This window comes from Ahaetulla prasina, chromosome 1 (assembly GCF_028640845.1).
Source record: "Ahaetulla prasina isolate Xishuangbanna chromosome 1, ASM2864084v1, whole genome shotgun sequence".
Classification (NCBI taxonomy): domain Eukaryota; kingdom Metazoa; phylum Chordata; class Lepidosauria; order Squamata; family Colubridae; genus Ahaetulla; species Ahaetulla prasina.
In genome coordinates, this window is record NC_080539.1 from 40,813,404 (window position 1) to 40,832,724 (window position 19,321).

The following is a 19,321-nucleotide window of genomic DNA, read 5'->3' on the forward strand; positions in this document are numbered from 1 at the left end:
GCAATTGTGTGAGGTAGGTTTTTGGAAAGAGAGAGAGAGATAAAATAATTTTCATAGTTATCACATATTTTATCACTACTTGGGTTGTCTTTTAGCTACCACATTTATTAAAACTACTTGCACTAAGTACCTATTCTTTGGCTAATAAACTGGAATATCAATGCTGGAATAAATAATATATAAGTAAAAAAAATTAAAACATCTAGCTGAATATTGCTTAATTTTTCTTCTTCCAATTAATTGATCACCAGCATTGTGATCTTCAAAGCCATGAGGATTTCCCAACACAACTGTGGTGAAACGTTAGGGATATATGCTGTTGCCTTACCGCACAGATCGATCATCACTGCCAGTAACAACTAATGGCTTTTTGGGATGGACTGCCAGGGCCCAGAGCTCGCCTTCACAGTGACCTTGCATTATAAGCATTGGCTTGTCTCTTTCTCTCACAATAATTTCAAATATTTCACTGTCCTGACTTCCTGCTAGAAGCCGATCTCCTTTCCAACACACGCTTCTGATAGATAAACCTGAAAAAGGACAGAATAATCTTTGTAAACTAATGACAAATTATTTGTAGTTGCCAGAATCCATCTTAGGTTGTCAAGCCTTATTACTTTTCAATAGAAGATTTAAACATGTATGCAACTTGTCTTCTTTGGAATGCAGTAGAAATAAAATGCTTCACTTTTGGAGAATCATCTCTTTAGCAAATTCCTGTACAATAATTGGTAAGTACTTCATAAGTAATTTAAAAATTACAAAAAGAGATTTTAAGCATTTCTTTGAATACAAGTGGTAGTGATAATATTAATATTATTTGTTATTTAAGTCATACTTATTTAATTGTAATGTTATTATACATACTTATATTAAAATATAGGCCTTCATTATTTAATTGTTCAACATTTTAATCCCCCATTTGAATAACAATAGAAATATCATTAAGACATAGTGTCACCATCTTTCAACATCTAATCTTTATATCTAGCTATTACTTTTAATATATTATATAAAATATGCATTAATATTATATAAAATATGCATAATATTATTCCCCCTATTTCTCTATGCTAGCTCCTAATATTGCCAATCTTGTGTTACAAAATATTTCCTCTATCCATTATCTCTTGCCCGTTTTAATATTTCATAATATTGTGATTTCAGTACCTTGCAATGGACCCACCATCTTGCAAAATTTTGACATTCACTATGGGTATTGTTGTTCCATTCTTTGAAGCATGGGATTTTATGAGAGTTGGTAGTGGGAAGAATATGCTAATAAACAATCTTTCCAACTCAAGTCCTCTTGAACTACTTGTTCAAAGCAATCATTATTACTCATGACATGCTAACTCAAGTCCATTCTTGCTTGTTTATATATCTGCATGTCAGGGGTGAAATGTAAAATTTGTTACTGTGGGCGTGGCTTGGTGGTGGTGGATAATGTGACTGGATGGGTGTGGCCAACTTTTTTTTTTTACTTTTAAAAGCATTTTTTCTACAACCTTTTGGCCGAAGAGGTTGTAAAAAATGCTTTTAAAAGCCTGTGATGATCAGACAACTCAGCTGGGATCGCCAGAGGAAAAAAAGCTTTTAAAGGGTTCTGAAGATCCCAGCTGAGTTGCCTGATCGCCAGAACCTTTTAAAAGCATTTTTTACAACCTCTTCAGCCAAAGAGGTTGTTAAAAAATGCTTTTAAAAGGTTCTGGTGATCAGGCAACTCAGCTGGGATCGCCAGAGGAGCCTTTTAAAAGCTTTTTTTTACAACCTCTTTGGCCGAAGAGGTTGTAGAAAAAATGCTTTTAAAGGGTTCTGACGATCCCAACTGAGCCACGTGATCATCAGAGGCTTTTTTTTTAACTTTTAAAAGCATTTTTTTGGCTGAAGAAAATTGCTTTTAAAAATAACCCAAAAAAAAAACAACCAACCTCGATCGCGCAGCTCAGTTGGGCATGGGGGGGGGAAGGGATTTTTGCTACCGGTTCTCCGAACCACCCGCCGCCATTGCTACCGGATCCGGTCCGAACCGGGAGCATTTCACCGCTGATGCATGTACTGTTAAAACTTTAAAACTTACACTTTTAAAGTCAGTAATAGGGAGATTTTGATAACAACATTTTAAATATAATAAAATGTTGACTGTGACTGCTGAAGCAGTCTGCTGTCTGAAGCAGTGACTGCTGAAGCAGTTACACATTTTTCAAACATTAACAATGAGGTACCCAAGAAACTACTATAACTCAGAGTAGACCTTTATCATTTATTCTGACTAATAACCAATTTCCAGGTTCAAGGCCTTTCCATTAGTTGCTACTTGATCCTTTAAATCTGGGGTGTTTTATATCCATAGCATGAATTCTGCCATGCAAATTGAATAAAATTCTTTCCCCAAAGTCCAATATCATCCATCAAGTTTGTTTTTTAACACCAGACATCTATAAAATACAGAGACTGAAGGGCTGTCAAACACTACCCAGATGGACAAAATCAAAACTATGTTTGATTTTGTGGATAACAAATTGGACAAACTGGCATAGACAATACCTAATGCTAATTTTCTGATTTAATATGATTTCCCTATTAGTATGCTTTAATATGCAGTGATCTATATTTTTTCACAATATTTTTCAATCTCCAGTTTCTATAGCAGCAAATACTTATGTACACATAGGCAACATTTCCCCCCTAAAGGACTATAACTGATTATCTCTATGTAATAGTGAAACAGATGCTCATTTCTGTATCTTGGTTACAGTATTAACTATGTTAACAGTGCACATGGACAAGTACTACACAACTGTTAATTCTTATTGCTGGCAGGTTTGCAATCTGTTTCATCATATCAAGCTCCCTCCTAAAATATAATAAACAGATATTATATAAACATACAAAACAGGCAAAGCCCTCTCAATTTTTATATCGTATTTTAATAAAACTATTTTTTTGTATTCAATGGAGAATAGTTAGCAGTAGGATTTAATTTTAATTTTAAGTTCAAATACTAATACAGACTTCTCAGAAAAAAAAGAGGAAACATAAGAAAAACACAACTTGGAGCAATCTCAAAGTGTAGCTATCAATATTCTGATTCTCATAGTTGCAAATTAGATGCTTCCAGAGTGATCACAAGTGTAATAGGAGTCGGTAGTCCATTTGTTTCTTAACTTAGGCCTAAAAACAATGTTTCTGTTCCAGGAACTGAGAACCAAGTGCATGTGCAGGCACGGATACATGTGTGTGCATGGGTATAAATGAACACCCACACACACCTTGTACCACATAAGAATATACGGACATGTGTGAAAGACAGAATACATAACACCCATTCAAATTATGCCATAAAACCACGATGGGTTGCTACCGGTTCGCCCTAGATTGGCTGAACTGGTAGCAGTGGTGGCAGGAGGCTATGCCCGCACGCCCGGACGTCTCTGCACATGCACAGAAGGTTCTGCGCATGTGCAGAGGTGTCACGCATGTGCGGCCATGAACAAACCAGTAGTGAATGAAATTGAAACCCACTACTGCATAAAACCAACAGATTATGATCTAGGAGATATCTGCTAATGCAGCATATGAAAAAAATAATAATAATTCCAGAATAAAGATTTCTAAGACTCAAGAGTTGGTTCTGAAAATACAAAGTAGTTCTCAAATCAGGGACAATTCCCCTATAAACTGAAGAGGGTGGGGGAAATATAGAAGACATTAGAAGGTCACCCAAGCTTTGCTGAAGTTATAGAGATAGAGGAGAACTGCAAAATTTTAGAGCCATAATAAAGATTGAGGTACTTTGCATAGTGGTGATCTGCCCTGAGTTTTGGAGATATGAACAATAAAAATATTGAAAATGAAGAATAACATTTATAATTCCACATTTATTTTTAAAAGAGACCAAATAAATTGGCTGTTTTCTATCACTGTTTTGTAAATCACTTAATATTTCTTAAATAGAATATTTTAATATTGATATACTGTATGTCATTAATTGTTTCTGTCCTTTGGGGAATGTATTATTAAAAGCAATAAAATGATGGGGAATTGAGTAAAAATATTATAAATAAATCAATAAAAATCTGCCTTCATTGATATGTCTGCACAGCACTTATAAATAACATGGTTTCCTTTAATTATATTACTAACAATCTAGGCTGTATGTGCAAATCATGTGAGCCATGCACCAATATATTATTAATATGCTCCAGCTGGTGATGTGCTAGATATAGCTCATGTCAGCTTACAAAAGCCAAATGTTAAATTTTCTGGAATTTTACAAGAAGCTTGAGAGCAGAATATCAAGCATGTCAAACAACTGTTTGGTACCTCATGGTGAAGTATAGTGGCAGCAATGAAGCTGGCAGAGTCGGTTGTTACACATTTATCAACACACCATTGATGACTGGACATACTGGACAATTACATTACTTTTTAGGCACTAGATGGCAGACCCATACTTAGATAGAGACAACCACTTAATCTGAAACATAGATTTACAAGCAACAAGTTACAAGAGACAATGATACTGAGTCTATCATCTGCACCTCTATAACTGTCTGGTTTGGTTTTGCAACCCAACAAGACAGACACAGATTTCAGAGGATAATTAGAAGTGTAGAAAAAACAATTGCTACCAACCTGCCTTCCACTGAGGACCTGTATACTGCACGAGTCAAAAAGAGGGCTGTGAAAATATTTACAGACCTCTCGCATCCTGGACATAAACTGTTTCAACTCCTACCCTCAAACTGACGCTATAGAGCACTGCACACTAGAACAGCTAAACACAAGAACAGTTTTTTCCCGAACGCCATCACTCTGCTAAACAAATAATTCTTCAACACTGTCTAACTATTTACTAAGTCTGCACTACTATTAATCTTCTCATTGTTCCCATCACTCATTTCCTCCACTTATGACTGTATGACTATAACTTCATTGCTTGATTACTTATTTGTACCTATGACTATCATTAAGTGTTGTACCTTATGATTCTTGACAAACGTATCTTTTCTTTTATGTACCCTGAGAACATATGCACCAAGATAAATTCCTTGTGTGTCCAATCACACTTGGCCAATAAAAAAATTCTATTCTATTCTATTCTATTCTAAATCTAGATGTCTCCTTTGCTCCCACATTTATACCAACAGTATCATCATAGGCTCCAAAAACTTCACATAAAGGCACTTTGACATTTTCTTCCTCTAAAGTGATCATCTGACTGCAACATCCCTCTGGATTCTACGTTAGATAACTTTGTACAATAAATTGATATAAAGTTGACCTTAGGATTCAAAATAAGGATAAGATAATATGGGAGCATTGGAAGTTTCCAGGGCACTTCATTATGAGTACCCATTTTGGTGAAATAAACAACAAGCCTTGTCAGCACAATGGAATGAGAAGCTGCTAAATTCATATAGTGTTCGTGAAAAAGCTTCAGGCTATTAAAGAAGACCTCAGCAAATAGATTGGATTTTGAATATATTACAATTGTTATTTGATAACATTCCTGTCATCTGTCTCATTTGCAACCTGCAACCTGCAACCTGCATCTGCACAAAACCTTATCTTTCTCTTCCTTTCCCTCCCATCTAATTTCAATTTAAATCCAGCATTGATTTAGCCATTGATGAAGTGAGCTGTAGCTCATGAAAGCTTATATTATGTCTTTCTTTTAATAATATTAGTTAGTCTGAAAAAGTGCTACCAGAATTTCAGAAAAAAATGTGATCGAGCAGCAGAAAAAGCAGAAAAATTAGGAATATAGATTACACAATTTATGTCTATGTATACACAATGTATGTTTGTAGACAACTATACTTATAATCCAAAGAATATGTGGGGATGGATGAATTCAAATGAATTCAGAAGTTGGGAGGTGAAAATTTCCTCCTTTCCACTTAATTCCCTTTTTTGATACAAAAAAAAACCACCCCACACAAAGAATTTTAGTACAATATACTCCACAAATATTATCCTGTTTAATTCGTCAATTTTAATAAATGGTTTATAGGTTCTGTATCTCCATATTTCTTTGAATATCTGTTTTTTAGCATTCTTTATATACAGCTGTAGCACCATAAATGGCATTGATTTAATAAATCTCTCATAATAATCTCCTTTTTAAATTAACTTCCGCTATCTTTAAAACAGGAATCCATTTCAGATGCTCTTTGAGAAGATATGCTATTGTACAGACACACTAGGTGTTATTGACATTCATAAATAAATGATGAAAATCTAATCTGCTTATCTTTCTGAAGGAAAAAGAAGATACTTCTACATAACATGTCAATTTTCTCTCACTCTCTTGACCATGTCACGATATATATAACATGAAACCCTTGCAACATCTCTCTTATTTAACAAATACATGCTGTGACTAAATTTTTATCAAGATACTGAACATTAGATACTAATCAAATATTTTTCTCAACAAAACACATCAGAAAGGAAATGAGTGAATGTCAGATAAGCAGATATATATGTTGGTCTTTGCTGCTATGGAGCAAACACAATAGATGATCACATGTGATTTTTGGTGCCTTGCTGCCTGCCCAGGATAATTGGCCTGTGGAGGTGTGATTCTTTGGGTTGTTCAGATCTATATGGGAAATCCTGAGAGTTATTTCTTAAAAGGAGCTGGAGACTATTGAGTTATTTCTTAAAAGGAGCTGGAGACTATTGCCTGGCCATTTGAGTTTGAAAGGTACTCTGTTAGTTTTCCAGTCCCCACTTACATTTTGAGGATGTTCATGGCCTTTTTCTTTTCTCCCTGAATGGATATGTCTGACTGGGGTCCTGCTTGAGCCTGGGAAGATTGTATTTCCTTGGCCTTCTTCACCTTTTGAGGTGTGAGACCTCCACCAATTTGGAAAGTAAGTGAGCTGTGAGGCCTGGTGTTCCTTCTCTGCAGAGACCTGCCTTCCCTAGAGGTTATGGAATACCTGGGAAAGTATGTCCAAGAAGGTTCCTTGTGTGGTATGGTGGATTATTGGGGCAATGGATTGAGTGTATAGTTAGATGATTGGTTAGGTTGTACCATGGTCTGGGAGGAAGGAATAAAAGGTAAGATTGGACTGGAGAGGGGAGCACAGAGAACAGGCAGGAACGTTGAGATGAGTTTAAATTAAATTGTAAGCAAAAAAAAAGATATAGCAAGGACTTCGGTGGGGTGCACTTGAGGATGTTATCCTTATCTCTGTAGCCTATTTTATCTAATCTCTTTTTTTTAAAAAAAACCTCTTTAATATTTCAGAATGATCCACTGTCTTGCTTTATATTAATATGAAAGAATATATCCAAAATATTATTGAAAATAAAGAAAACAATGGCTCTTCATTTAACATCCTTCTTTCTACCAGCTTCCAATTACGGTTTTTTTTAAATAAGAAATCCTTCTTTTAATAATAAGATAAGATAAAATCTTGAAGGACATTAATGCAAGGGTTTACAGCCATATTGGTACCTACTGGCTTTGATTGAGGGCCCTCAAGACGTATGGGATAGAAACTCTTACAATCTTCTAATTCTTTGTGACAGTGCAATTGCACAGCAACTCTTAAACACTAGCTGAGAGTGTATGTTTCAGATATTTATCTTAATTCATATTACTAGCAGTCCCCTCAAATACATGTAACTTACAACCAATATGCTATGCTGCACCAATGTTCTCCAGTAGCCTATTTCTTGCTCAGTGTTCCCTGGAAGCTTTAAAACATAAAGCTTTTTCACATGCACATCTCAGTTTCTGCAAAAACGGGGCCTATGACCACAATTATGCTTCAATTATGAAGGGCCTCTGTGGCTCAGACTGGTAAGACAGTCTGTTATTAACACAGCTGCCTGCAATTACTGCAGGTTCTAGTCCCACCAGGCCCAAGGTTGACTCAGCCTTCCATCCTTTATAAGATAGGTAAAATGAGGACCCAGATTGTTGGGGGAAATAAGTTGACTTTGTATATAAATATACAAATAGGATGAAGACTATTGCTGACATAGTGTAAGCCGCCCTGAGTCTTCGGAGAAGGGCGGGATATAAATGCAAATTTTAAAAAAATTGTCTCAAGTTGTCAGATTTTACCAAATCAAAATCTGAAAGATATGTGAATAGAAGACAACACACCCTTATGTGATAGAAAATGTATGGGAGACTAACTTGGAGTTTTATATTTTTGTTGTTTTGGTTTGGTTAGTCTTTGTTGGAATAACAAGAACAAACAGATATTATTTTGTTCTTGGAAGGAAAGTATTGGTTCCCTTAGAAGTTTGATGAAAATTTCAGGTACAATGCAACAGCCCTCTCCTCTTATTTTTATGTGTGTGTATCTATCTATATCTCTATATCTCTTCCATGATCTCATTGACAGTTCATTATTTCATTCCAAGAACATTAGAAACTGATTGGTACTCTTCCACTTGAGAAGGCACATCCATACTAATATTAGTCTCCAGAACTATACCTTGTATATCCAGATATGCATTCATGCTACCTCCAATGCTACAGTAGCAACATTCAACAAATAAACTGCTTTTGTAACATAATTATAATGTAATAGCAAAGTGGCATAATACTTTGGCAAATGGACAAATTGAAATCCTCATTCACTCCAGCATAGTATACTCCATAGTTCAGCCATTCACCGAATAAATACAAAATTCCACATTCACCCAATCCAACCATCCTAGATGCTCAAGGAAACAAGCAGGAGAGTAAATATTCAGTGCAAGACTCCAAGATTCAAGAGAGTGGTGGAAGGAAGAAAATTGTTTGCTTTACCCAAAGAGTTCCCCTCAATTCCATCCTTGCTGGCAAAAGCATCTTGAGACAAAAAAGAAATTGGGCATTTCCCTTTCCCCAGGAAATTGAATGATAGTATTAGGAAGTACTATAAAACACATAGACAGAAGTTGTGCCAAGGCAGGAAGAAGTTGTGGCCTAAGGGTACAGTTAGGAGGGTCAAGGTCCCTTTTTTCACTGATCTGCCCCTCTGTCAACCAATCTCTACAAGTATTGTGAACTGCCCTTAAATCAAATCCGGGATATGCCCCTCTGTCAACCAATCTCTACAAGTATTGTGAACTGCCCTTAAATCAAATGATTTCAGTGATTCAAAACATGCATTGGTTCTGTTAATTCCTTTTGGTCATAGTAACAAAATTCTGAAAGTATAAAAACATTTTTCCAGCATACCTATTTTATACCAAGCAATTTACAAATAAAATATTTGTACAAATCAAGAGCAAAATCTTTATAAAAAAATAGTATTACCTTTATATCCTTGCTCAGTCTCCCTGAGATCAATTTTAGTTATTGGCTTGAAATCAATATCCCACAGTCGAATGCAGCCATCTCTCCCACCGGTTGCAAAACCTTCTTCACATCCATACATGCTAAAAATTCCAGCCTGCACAATAAAATAATTAAGTTTAAATTTTGTTTCATTCGACAAATTGTTTGCAAAGTGTTAAAATGTAATGCTTGTCAAACAGAATTATATCATAATGTTTTTTGTATGAGATTCCAAACATTTATATAATCAGATGATTTAGTCATTCCATCATACCAAACAAGCAAAACAAAACCAGCCTACTGGAAATATGTTTTTCCTTGCCAAGAGATATTAGGCAGCAAAATCAGATTAGGCATACAGTCATTTGTGCGCTACTGAATCATATTAAAAGAATAATATTGTGTGGCAATTCTATAATTTGAATTCATGTCTATCATTCTACCACTCTTTTCATGATCAACCTATTTCTATGATGGCTACACTTCATATTTATTTGTCGTTTCTAAGATCTAAGTCAGTTGCAACAGTTTTCATGATGGACAAGGGAATTTGGTTCTTCATGTTTCCTTCTTGCTATTTTGTCACACAGAGATTCTCTTGTAATACCTGTGATTCTTACAAAAGCAGTTTGTAACATGATGTATAATCTATAGTTTTCCCATTTAAAAGATAAAATTGTGGCTCTGTGTATGTATACATAATACATACACCTTTATAGCCTAACCTTGTGTAAAGATAAAACAGACCTTGGCTTAGGTATTTAGATACAATTAACGTAAAGATGCAAGTATATTATAGAGTTTATCAATAGTGTATATATGTTGAATAAATTGAATAAACTGAATAGAATAGAATAGAATAGAATAGAATAGAATAGAATAGCAGAGTTGGAAGAGACCTTGGAGGTCTTCTAGTCCAACCCTCTGCTTAGGCAGGAAACCCTATAGCCATGATGGCAAACCTATGGCACGTGTGACACAGGTGGCACGCATAACCATATCAGTGGGCACATGAGCTCAGCTCCATTTTCGGGCATTCTGGGCCCACTAGAAGTAGGGAAACAGGCTGTTTCCTGCCTCCGGAGGGCATGGGGTGATGGTGGTGGTGAAGGCCCGTTTTTCTCTCACACCTGGCTCCAGAACCTCTCTCTGAGTCTGGGGAGGGCAAAAACGGCATTCCCCACCCCCCCGGAGGCCCCCCGGAGGCCCTCCGGAGGCCAGAAACTGCCCATTTGCCAACTTCTGGTTGCACCGGAAGTGACATTTATTGCTATCCCCAGCTTTCAGAGCCTCTCTAGGAGTCTCTGGAGCCTGGGCACAGCAAAAAATGTCACTTCCTGTCCAACTGGAAGTTGGCAAATGGGCAGTTTCTGGCCTCCGGAGGGCTTCCAGGGTGGGGTGGTGAATGCCGTTTTTGCCCTCCCCAGACTGATAGAGAGGCTCTGGAACCAGGTGAGAGAAACAAAAGGGACTACCAGGCCATCACGTGGGGGGGGGAAGGGGGCGCATTGCATGGCGCATAGAATTATGGGTGGGGGCATGCATGCGCACGCCCCCCCCGCACCCCTGCTTCTTGGCATGCGATGGCAAAAAGGTTAGCCATCACTGCCCTATAGCATTTCAGACAAATGGATATCCAATCTCTTCTTTAAAATGTCCAGTGTTGGGGCATTTATGATTAAAGCCATTATGGTGCCCTTGCATAAATGACTGACTGAATCAATTCCGCACTAAACACAGTAAACTAATTGAAGAAACAAAATAATTGCCAAGGTAATCAAGGCAATATTAAATTCATTTCATCAGCATAGATGAAAATGAAAAAAGATTCATCTTTGGAACAAGCCATAAATATTTGTTAATCATAAAGTTCTATATTGAACATTTCCTATTACAAATGATAGAATGATAAATATGTACACTTTACTAAGAAATGCTCATTGCACTCTACGGGAAGTCCTCGTTCAACACCACGGATTTAATGACTGTTCAAAATTACGATACTGTAAAATGATGGGACTCACAACTATTTCTTGTATTTATGCCCTTTACAGCGACTCTGTAGTCATGTGATCACAATTAAGGGACTTGGAAACCAGCTTACAACAGTTACAGCATCCTGTGGTCAATTGATCGCTCTTTATGACCTTCACTGCTGGCTCAAACAAGCAAAGTCAATGAGGAAGCCAGACAAGATTGCAAATGGAGATCATGTGACCATAGAACGCTGCAGCCACGTGGGATTCACTTAACAACAGCATTGGAGCTACTGCAACTGCCACGGTAAAGACACAGGATTTTGTGCTTTATAACTGCATCACTTAGCAACAGAATTGCAGGTCCCAATTACAGTAGTTAGGCGAGTTAAATGATTAATTGTATTCATGGCATTTGCACTTTAAATAATGTAACTATGAAATTATTATTGTTGCAGAGACATAGCTTATATGATAAACAGATTAGTGATAATGTGAGTATTGAGTTCCATACTTATTCGTGTTACCTGAAATATTTCTCATATTAAATTATGTTTTAATGAAACTCACAAGTTCAACTTCCCCCAAACAATAACACTAACTAAATCACATATCCTGCTTCACTAGAATTTAATATTACAGTACAGTACAAAACTATTTTTCTGTTCACAAAATCGTTATGGTAGAACATAGCCTTGAATCAAATGAATTAAAATTTGATGAGTTGTTTTTCCCCTGAATAATATTTTTATGCCTGCCAAGATGTTACTGAGAACAGCAAAATCAATAACAAAAAAAAATTGCTTCTGCAAGTATGGTGCAGTTTATTTAGTTATTATTTATATACCAAACAAATTTGTATAGCTGTCCAAGTCACACTTTAGGTGAGCCCAGTAATCAATCAGCATAAAAATCAATTGAAAATTGGTTGACTGTCCAAAAGCAAAACAGGAAACATACCTGTTTTAAGAATCTAGTTTTCATACAGTAGCATATAAGTGGTAACTTACACCATGAGCTCCTTGGATTGTGCGGACTAGGGTGAGCCCTTTCCAGACATAGACGTCTCCATTTAAAGCACCAGAAAACGTAACATCATCTTTCGCACATGACAAACAGAGGATAGTTTGCAAGTCTCCTGTTTTGCCAAATATTCCTCTTTTGGCTGTCAAGGCATTTCCGCACAGTGTCCAAAACTACAAAATGACAAACAGAGTGTCTTCAGCATTTGCAATATGTGTCTGAATCATACCTTTAAGATGTATTAAGAACCCCTAGCAGTTTAAATAGTTTAGGTCCCTGTTCATGTTGTTTATGGTATTTACATATAACTACTTAAATGAATTATCAGGATAGTTTACATTATTGAAAGATTCAAAAGCATTTAAAATGCGCAGAACAAGTACTCGGAATATATGATGATAACATAAAATCATATGGTAAAAGTGTTAAATTAAAAGTTTTTTTTATTGCTTTTAAAATAACAAAAAAGAAAAGGAAATAAATCAAAATAATTAAGTATTATTAATAAAAATAATTTGTTTTTACAAGTAACAGTGAAGGTATAAATTTACACAAGACCTTAGGATATTAGTAATCCTTTATTCCTCCTGTAATCCTAGTAACGAATGAAGTCTTTCCAACTGCAATCCACAGTGCCTGAAAGGATCAATGTATTTTAATAAATCCTTTATTTGTGATAAAATCTACAGCACATGCCCTTTGATCAGAATCAGGCCCAGAGCTGGAGACAAAGGATTACAAATTCTTGATTCTTCACTATACTCAGCAGTTTATATAAACCATATATAAGGTACTTTGAGGCCAGCATACTGCATTTTAAATAACATGTAGACCTTTTCCAGTAGGCTTCTAACACTAACTACTGTCAACTTAAGACAGAGATGTAACCTCTTTTGGGATGATCTGTCTATATCTCCAACAGCAGGCATGTTGCAGCTAAGCTTAGATCTTGACAGGGCCAACTTTGTGAACTGACCAATTCACAGAACATCTTAACCTATAGCCCTCCTCCCACCTCCCTTCGGTATCTAGAAAATTTTGCCTATCTATTATTTTTTCTCACTCAAGCCACCCAACAAGTGAATTAAATTACTCCCCCATACACATACCTGTTTTCCAAGTAACCTTGGGATATACTTGTCATGGACAAGTATAATTGTCCTATCCCATGTCAAACACCTATTGTAATTGACATTCCAGTTGTGATTTAATTTTTCCCCTATGGTAGTTTATTTCATTTCTTATTATGGTTTCCCCTCTACTTCTGAGGCAGCTGACAGAAATACACAATTCATAAGAGATATTTTGGAAAGCCCTGTTTCAGTTATTAGATGTTAAGCTCCTCCTCTCCTCTATTCATCATTTGCAATTGGATGTTGAAATAAAAGTCAAATGCCATTCTGGAGCAATACCCTTCCATGTTATATTAAATATGTTTATGTCAATAATTGAGATGTAGCTGTTTCAGGTCAACTACATTTACCACCCAAGCCTGAAGCTACATGCTTCCCAGTTCTCCCCCATTCCAGAGGCACCCAGCATTCTCTAAAATCAAGGATTATCTGGCTCTTGCCAAGGCCTCATGCCAGCACTGTGGAGATCAAGCCCTATCCCTTTGCAGTTGAAGATCATATTTAATTTTCTATCAAATCTTCCTCCTCTACATGGGCTGCCTAAAAAATTGAACACCCAAGTTTATTGGATTATTTTCCATATTTGCATAGATCATCCCTTTGCTTTCATCAAGTGTTTCCAATCATAGTGAAAACGGATGTCATTCCTTTATATCTTAATAATCTTGGAATGTCTTCCTGGCCCCTTGTACAACTTTGTTCCACTACCTTCAGTGTCAGTGAAGTAATAATTTGAGGTTGAATGTCTTTTTGGGCTCTCAACACAGAAGGAACAAACTGAGCTCTTTGATCTGCTAATGTGGTTGCCCAAATATCAAACAATAAAGGGAAATATCAAACGATACACATATGCCTCCCCTCCTTTGACAGGACTAATTGCTGCCAAAGCCATAGGTCACTGCGGATGATATTTAGAGACTCCTTTGATTGTTTTCCGTAATTGATAAGTTAGTGGCTATAATTGCACTTGCTTTAATACTGTCAGAATTCTAGAGTTGGAAGGCACTTTGAAGTCTTCCAGTCCAAACCCCTACTCAGATCCTTATACAATTCCAAATGGCTGTCTAGCTTTTTGCTTGAAAACATCAATACATTTAAATTTAGAGTGACAAGATTTAATTTTTTAAACTTTATTAAATGATACATCAATTTCTCAAATCAGCATTGTAACATCACAATACAAATTCCATTTATTTGTAAGTATGTGCAATGTCATATATACACAATGGAAACAGCTTATGGTGCAAAGCTTCTTTTGTGATGTACCTCTCCTGTGGACACCTCTGCTTGTACAGCTACTTGATTTTAAATAGGTAGAAATAAATTATCACTTTTAGTTAGATGTGTCTATGGAGATTCTCAGTCATCCTGTTACATGGTTGTCCCAAACATACTGTTTCAAAAGGCAACTGGACTTTGTTTTTCCTTGAAGATATTTCTCATCCAAGAAGCTTCTTCAGTTCTGACTGAATAGTGGAGGACGGAAGGATTTATATTCCTTGTGGTCATCTGGTTACTAGCACTCTTTCTGAGAGTCGTTGAGGCCACTTGGAAGTTTATCTGTGCTCTCAGGGTCACCTGAATAGTGCAAAAGCATATGGAACCTTCTTGGAACTGCTGAAAGGACTGTGTTGTAAATAGGAGATAGGTGGTGCGGTATTTGTTCTCCCTCTCTTGAGAGAGAGCTGTTCAATCTTAATATAGATGGCTTCTTTGACCCCTCTTTCAAATGAGTGGTCTTCTCTGTCCATGGATGAGAAGGAAAAACAAAGTCCATCTCCCTCCCCTCTCTCTCTCCCTCCCTCCTCCCCTCTCTCGGATAGCAATGATAAATATAGCCAATTAATATCAAATAGGGGAAAGCCAACAAGAGAATCCCTACACTAAGTTTAACCCAGTGTTCCTCAAATTAGGCAATTTTAAGATGTGTGGACTGGCTGAGAAATTCTAGGAAGTGAAGCAGTGGTGGTTTTCAGCAGGTTCTGACCAGTTCTGGAAAACCGGTAGCGGAAATTTTGAGTAGTTCAGAGAACTGGCAGTAAAAAATCTGACTGGCCCCACCCCCATCTATTCTTTGCCTTCTGAGTCCCAGCTGATTGGGAGGAAATGGGGATTTTGGAGTAATCTTCCCCTGGAGTGGGGTGGGTATGGAGATTTTACAGTATCCTTCTCCTGCCATGCCCACAAAGTCACGCCCACAAAGCCAAGCCACACCCACAAAGCCAAGCCACACCCACAAAGCCACACCCACAGAACCGGTAGTAAAAATCTTTTAAACCCACCACTGAAGTAAAGTCCACACATTTTAAAGTTGCCCAGTTTGAGAAACACTGCTTTAATGTATATTAATCCTGGTAGCCAATAGGTTAAGAAGATGCAGTAATGGATTTTCCAACAATGTCTTTCAAATACCTGGAGATTTCTTACAAAATGTTCTTTTGTTAGCTTTGGTTTTCATAATTTCATTATTAAACAAAACCAGATCTATTAAAAGGTGTTAAACTTCAGCTCAGTGAATGTTAGTCTTTTGCTTACTCTGTAAACGACTAATTTGCTAGTTTTTTGTTGTACTTTTCTGATTCAAATATTATGCAAATGTGGAGTCCTTGGTGCTCTCTGAACTTGACAGCTTTCTCTTCTACTATTTTTGCAAATCTTCCATTGAAAGACACCTTGAGCATCATTTCATTATTGATTTCATTTATTCAATATATTTGGCCATTTATTAAGAGTAGCCTATATAAAAGAAATAGTGAAGTTTCTTTCCCAATCTAATGAGCAAAGTCTTTCCCAAAAGAAAAATAGGCATTTTTTTCAATATAGAAAAAGGCTTGGAAATTTTTATAAGTGAAACCTACTAAGCACACACACAAACAGATATAAACTGTTAGACATTGGCAAATTTATTGAACATTTAAAAAATAATGTCATATATCTAGAGCTAAATATCTTCAGAACTAAAAAAGAACTGTTGAGTGAAGAGCCAACAGATAAATTTATTAATATTTTAGTATATAACACATTTTGGATTTTTTTAACTAAATAAAAAGAATGCCAAAACTAAATAACAGTTTTTATTTTAAATTTTCTTTAATTTAAAAAGGAAAGTATACAAAGAACAAAATCAAATGGAAAAGGACATTTGGATGTATATATATATGGGTCAGTCTTTATAAATTGTCTTCTTATGATCTTGTCATCTATTTATATCTATTTAAGATCTTATATCTCTATCAGTCTACATGAATATGTATGTGCATTTTATTTCTAATATGCTGATTAAATATTTATTAGCAAAATAGCATTTATTTTGTTACAGTTATTATAAAACTAATTATTTAATCAAGGCAATTTTCCTCATTTTAAAATGTCATTAACTCAGAAAAAGATATAAGGCTTTAGCAACTGGCAATAACTGAATCATATAGTACATCGATATATACGCTTTGAAGTTTATTAAAAATATTTAAATGATTAAGAGTGAACAGAAAAATCTATGAAAATGTCTGTAAATACCCATTAACCACATGAATGATGTGATTTTTTTTAAAGCTGTTCATCTCTTTTTTTTTGTAATCAGATGAGTACAGAATAATTCAGTAAATTAGGATCAAATTTAATTCTGAGTTAAAATGCAGCAACAACTTGCAGTTAATGACTTGATTCACATAAACTCTACCATTTTTTCAATCATAATTTGTTACAAGTTACAATTTGAGTAACAAAGAATTCATAGTGGTTAGAATAGTAGTAGAATTCACATATGCTTAAATGACATTATAGTCAGAAATGAGATCTGTCTGAGATTCAGAAACTGTCAGGCACAAAAAACCAGGTCCACATGCAAAGGGTTCAAAAGTATTGATTTACTGCTCAAGCCTATGTAAAGGAATCTTTGGGGACTAACACCAGGGTAAAACTAACACCTGGGTAAAAATAGAGAAGGTTCAAAGGCATTCAGGGGGGAAAGGGTGTACTTCGTCCTCTTGTGACTATGTAGAGACTCTAAACAGATTCCTCACTTAGCTCCTCCAGTTTAGTCTAGTTAGAATTGGATATAGGGACATTGAGCTAAAGTGAACAAACGAAACCAAATTAAACCAAAAGAGTTTTTTCTAAATAAGCGTGCAAAGAATTACACTGTTTAAATGAATGGAGGCAATGGTCCTTTCCACCCATTTAAAATGGGTGGAGAGGACCAGAAAAATATATTAGTTTTAAAATCTTTCTTCAAAAATAAATAATTATTTAAAGTAAAAAAAAATCATGTAGCATCAGAGTTAATCATTCAATAAATCATTCACAAACCTTCTACAGCAGGGATGACAAACTGGATTTCTTTTGAGGGCCGGATCAGCATTGTAGTTCTCCTCCACCCACCAGCTGAGGGTGGGGGGGCAGGGAGGGGTAGGGAGATGGGACGGACACCTACTGCAGCACCCTGCCGGCCCAAACGGGTCAGAGGAGACCCTGCACGGCATCCTGCATCCCATTTTCTGCCTGGACGCCCTCCTGCAGCACTTTGCTGACCAAAGCAGGGCATGGGGGGGCCTTTGATATTTCCAGGTGCCCCGTTTGGGCCGGCAGAGGCAATGCGGGTCAGTCCTTTGATCTTTCCAGGCAGGCCCCATGGGCCGGATCTGACCCACGGGCCTTGAATTTGACACCCCTGTTCTATAGTATTTAATTATGAAAAATTAATATTTGGCGCACATTTGTTATATCTTGGCATTCACTAAAATAAACTAGAGATGAGGGCTTGTCAAAAAGTTGATGTATCCTGAAATAAAATGAAATTTATTGATAGTTTATAACAACTCCTCATGTCTACGGTGGACACAAGGCAAAGTAGAAATTAGAAATAGCTAGACATAAAAATATAATCCAGTTATAATAGAATACTCACAGTCTGTTACTAATTGAAATATTATGACTTTGAAGTGCAGGATGAAAGAACTAAACAAGAATTCTAATAAGATATGGAACTTTTTGAGCTTCGAGGGGTGGAGCCACTGTGGAATTTTTTATTTTTGTTTTTAATCCATAATGTACATATTACATTTAAAAGTCTAATTTAGGAAATCTTTATTCTAAATAAGGAGTTTGTAGCTTGACACCACATTATAATTCCCAATAGCATAGTTCTGTTAGCATGTACTGTATTTCAGCAACTTTTACTTGTTTTCCTCCATTCTAAATAAATCTATTCTAATTAAAAAGGGGGGGGGACCCATACATATTTGAAACTCACATCATATGTCTTTTCTATTTATCCTGATAACCTATTTCTCTCTGCAGCAACTCTGTGTTAGGAATTTACCTGCTATCTTGCATTGACTATGTAATATTTATAGCTTAAAAGAACTTAGTAAGAGAAAATGTATCAGGTAAATACAAAAGTTTTCTCCACTGATAATGCAAAGCATCAAAACCAATTTACCTTGATATGTTATGTTACCTTGATATGTTTCACTCCGCAGCTAGCCACTCGGTTAGGTTGATATGGATCCCAGGAAATATCAAAAATCTGTCAAAACACATTCAAACTGCTACACTAAATTAATAACCAAATGCATTAAATCCTAGAAATGTCTATTTCTCTCACATAATTTCAACAAAGTTCTATGTCTCTATTAGCAAGATTGTTAATAGTTACATCATAGCTCATAACTTTTTTTATAGAAGACAAATGCATTTGAAAATTAGTCAGCAAAACAAACTTCTTACAAGGTTAATTACACGTTTGCCCTTAATTTACAGTATTTGTATATATAATAGAAATGTTAACAATTATAGGAAACAAATTAAAATAATAAATACCAAATTGTACAGACCTAAAGAAAATAGTTGGGATTTAAAATAAACAGTTTTGTTATAAAAGATTGCCTGTA

At 35.9% G+C, this 19,321-nt stretch overlaps 1 protein-coding gene across 3 annotated transcripts in view; it reads right to left on the minus strand.

The window, feature by feature from the left end:
- EML6 (EMAP like 6) overlaps positions 1-19,321 on the minus strand; it is a 119,610-nt gene that overhangs the window by 79,597 nt on the left and 20,692 nt on the right. For all 3 annotated transcript variants that reach the window (XM_058164933.1, XM_058164932.1, XM_058164931.1), the window contains exons 5-8: positions 18,889-18,957; positions 12,285-12,470; positions 9,278-9,413; positions 329-530 (exon numbers count right to left, since the gene is read on the minus strand). In XM_058164933.1, coding sequence (XP_058020916.1) covers positions 329-530; positions 9,278-9,413; positions 12,285-12,470; positions 18,889-18,957 — 593 coding nt within the window. The remainder of the gene's footprint in view (positions 1-328; positions 531-9,277; positions 9,414-12,284; positions 12,471-18,888; positions 18,958-19,321) is intronic.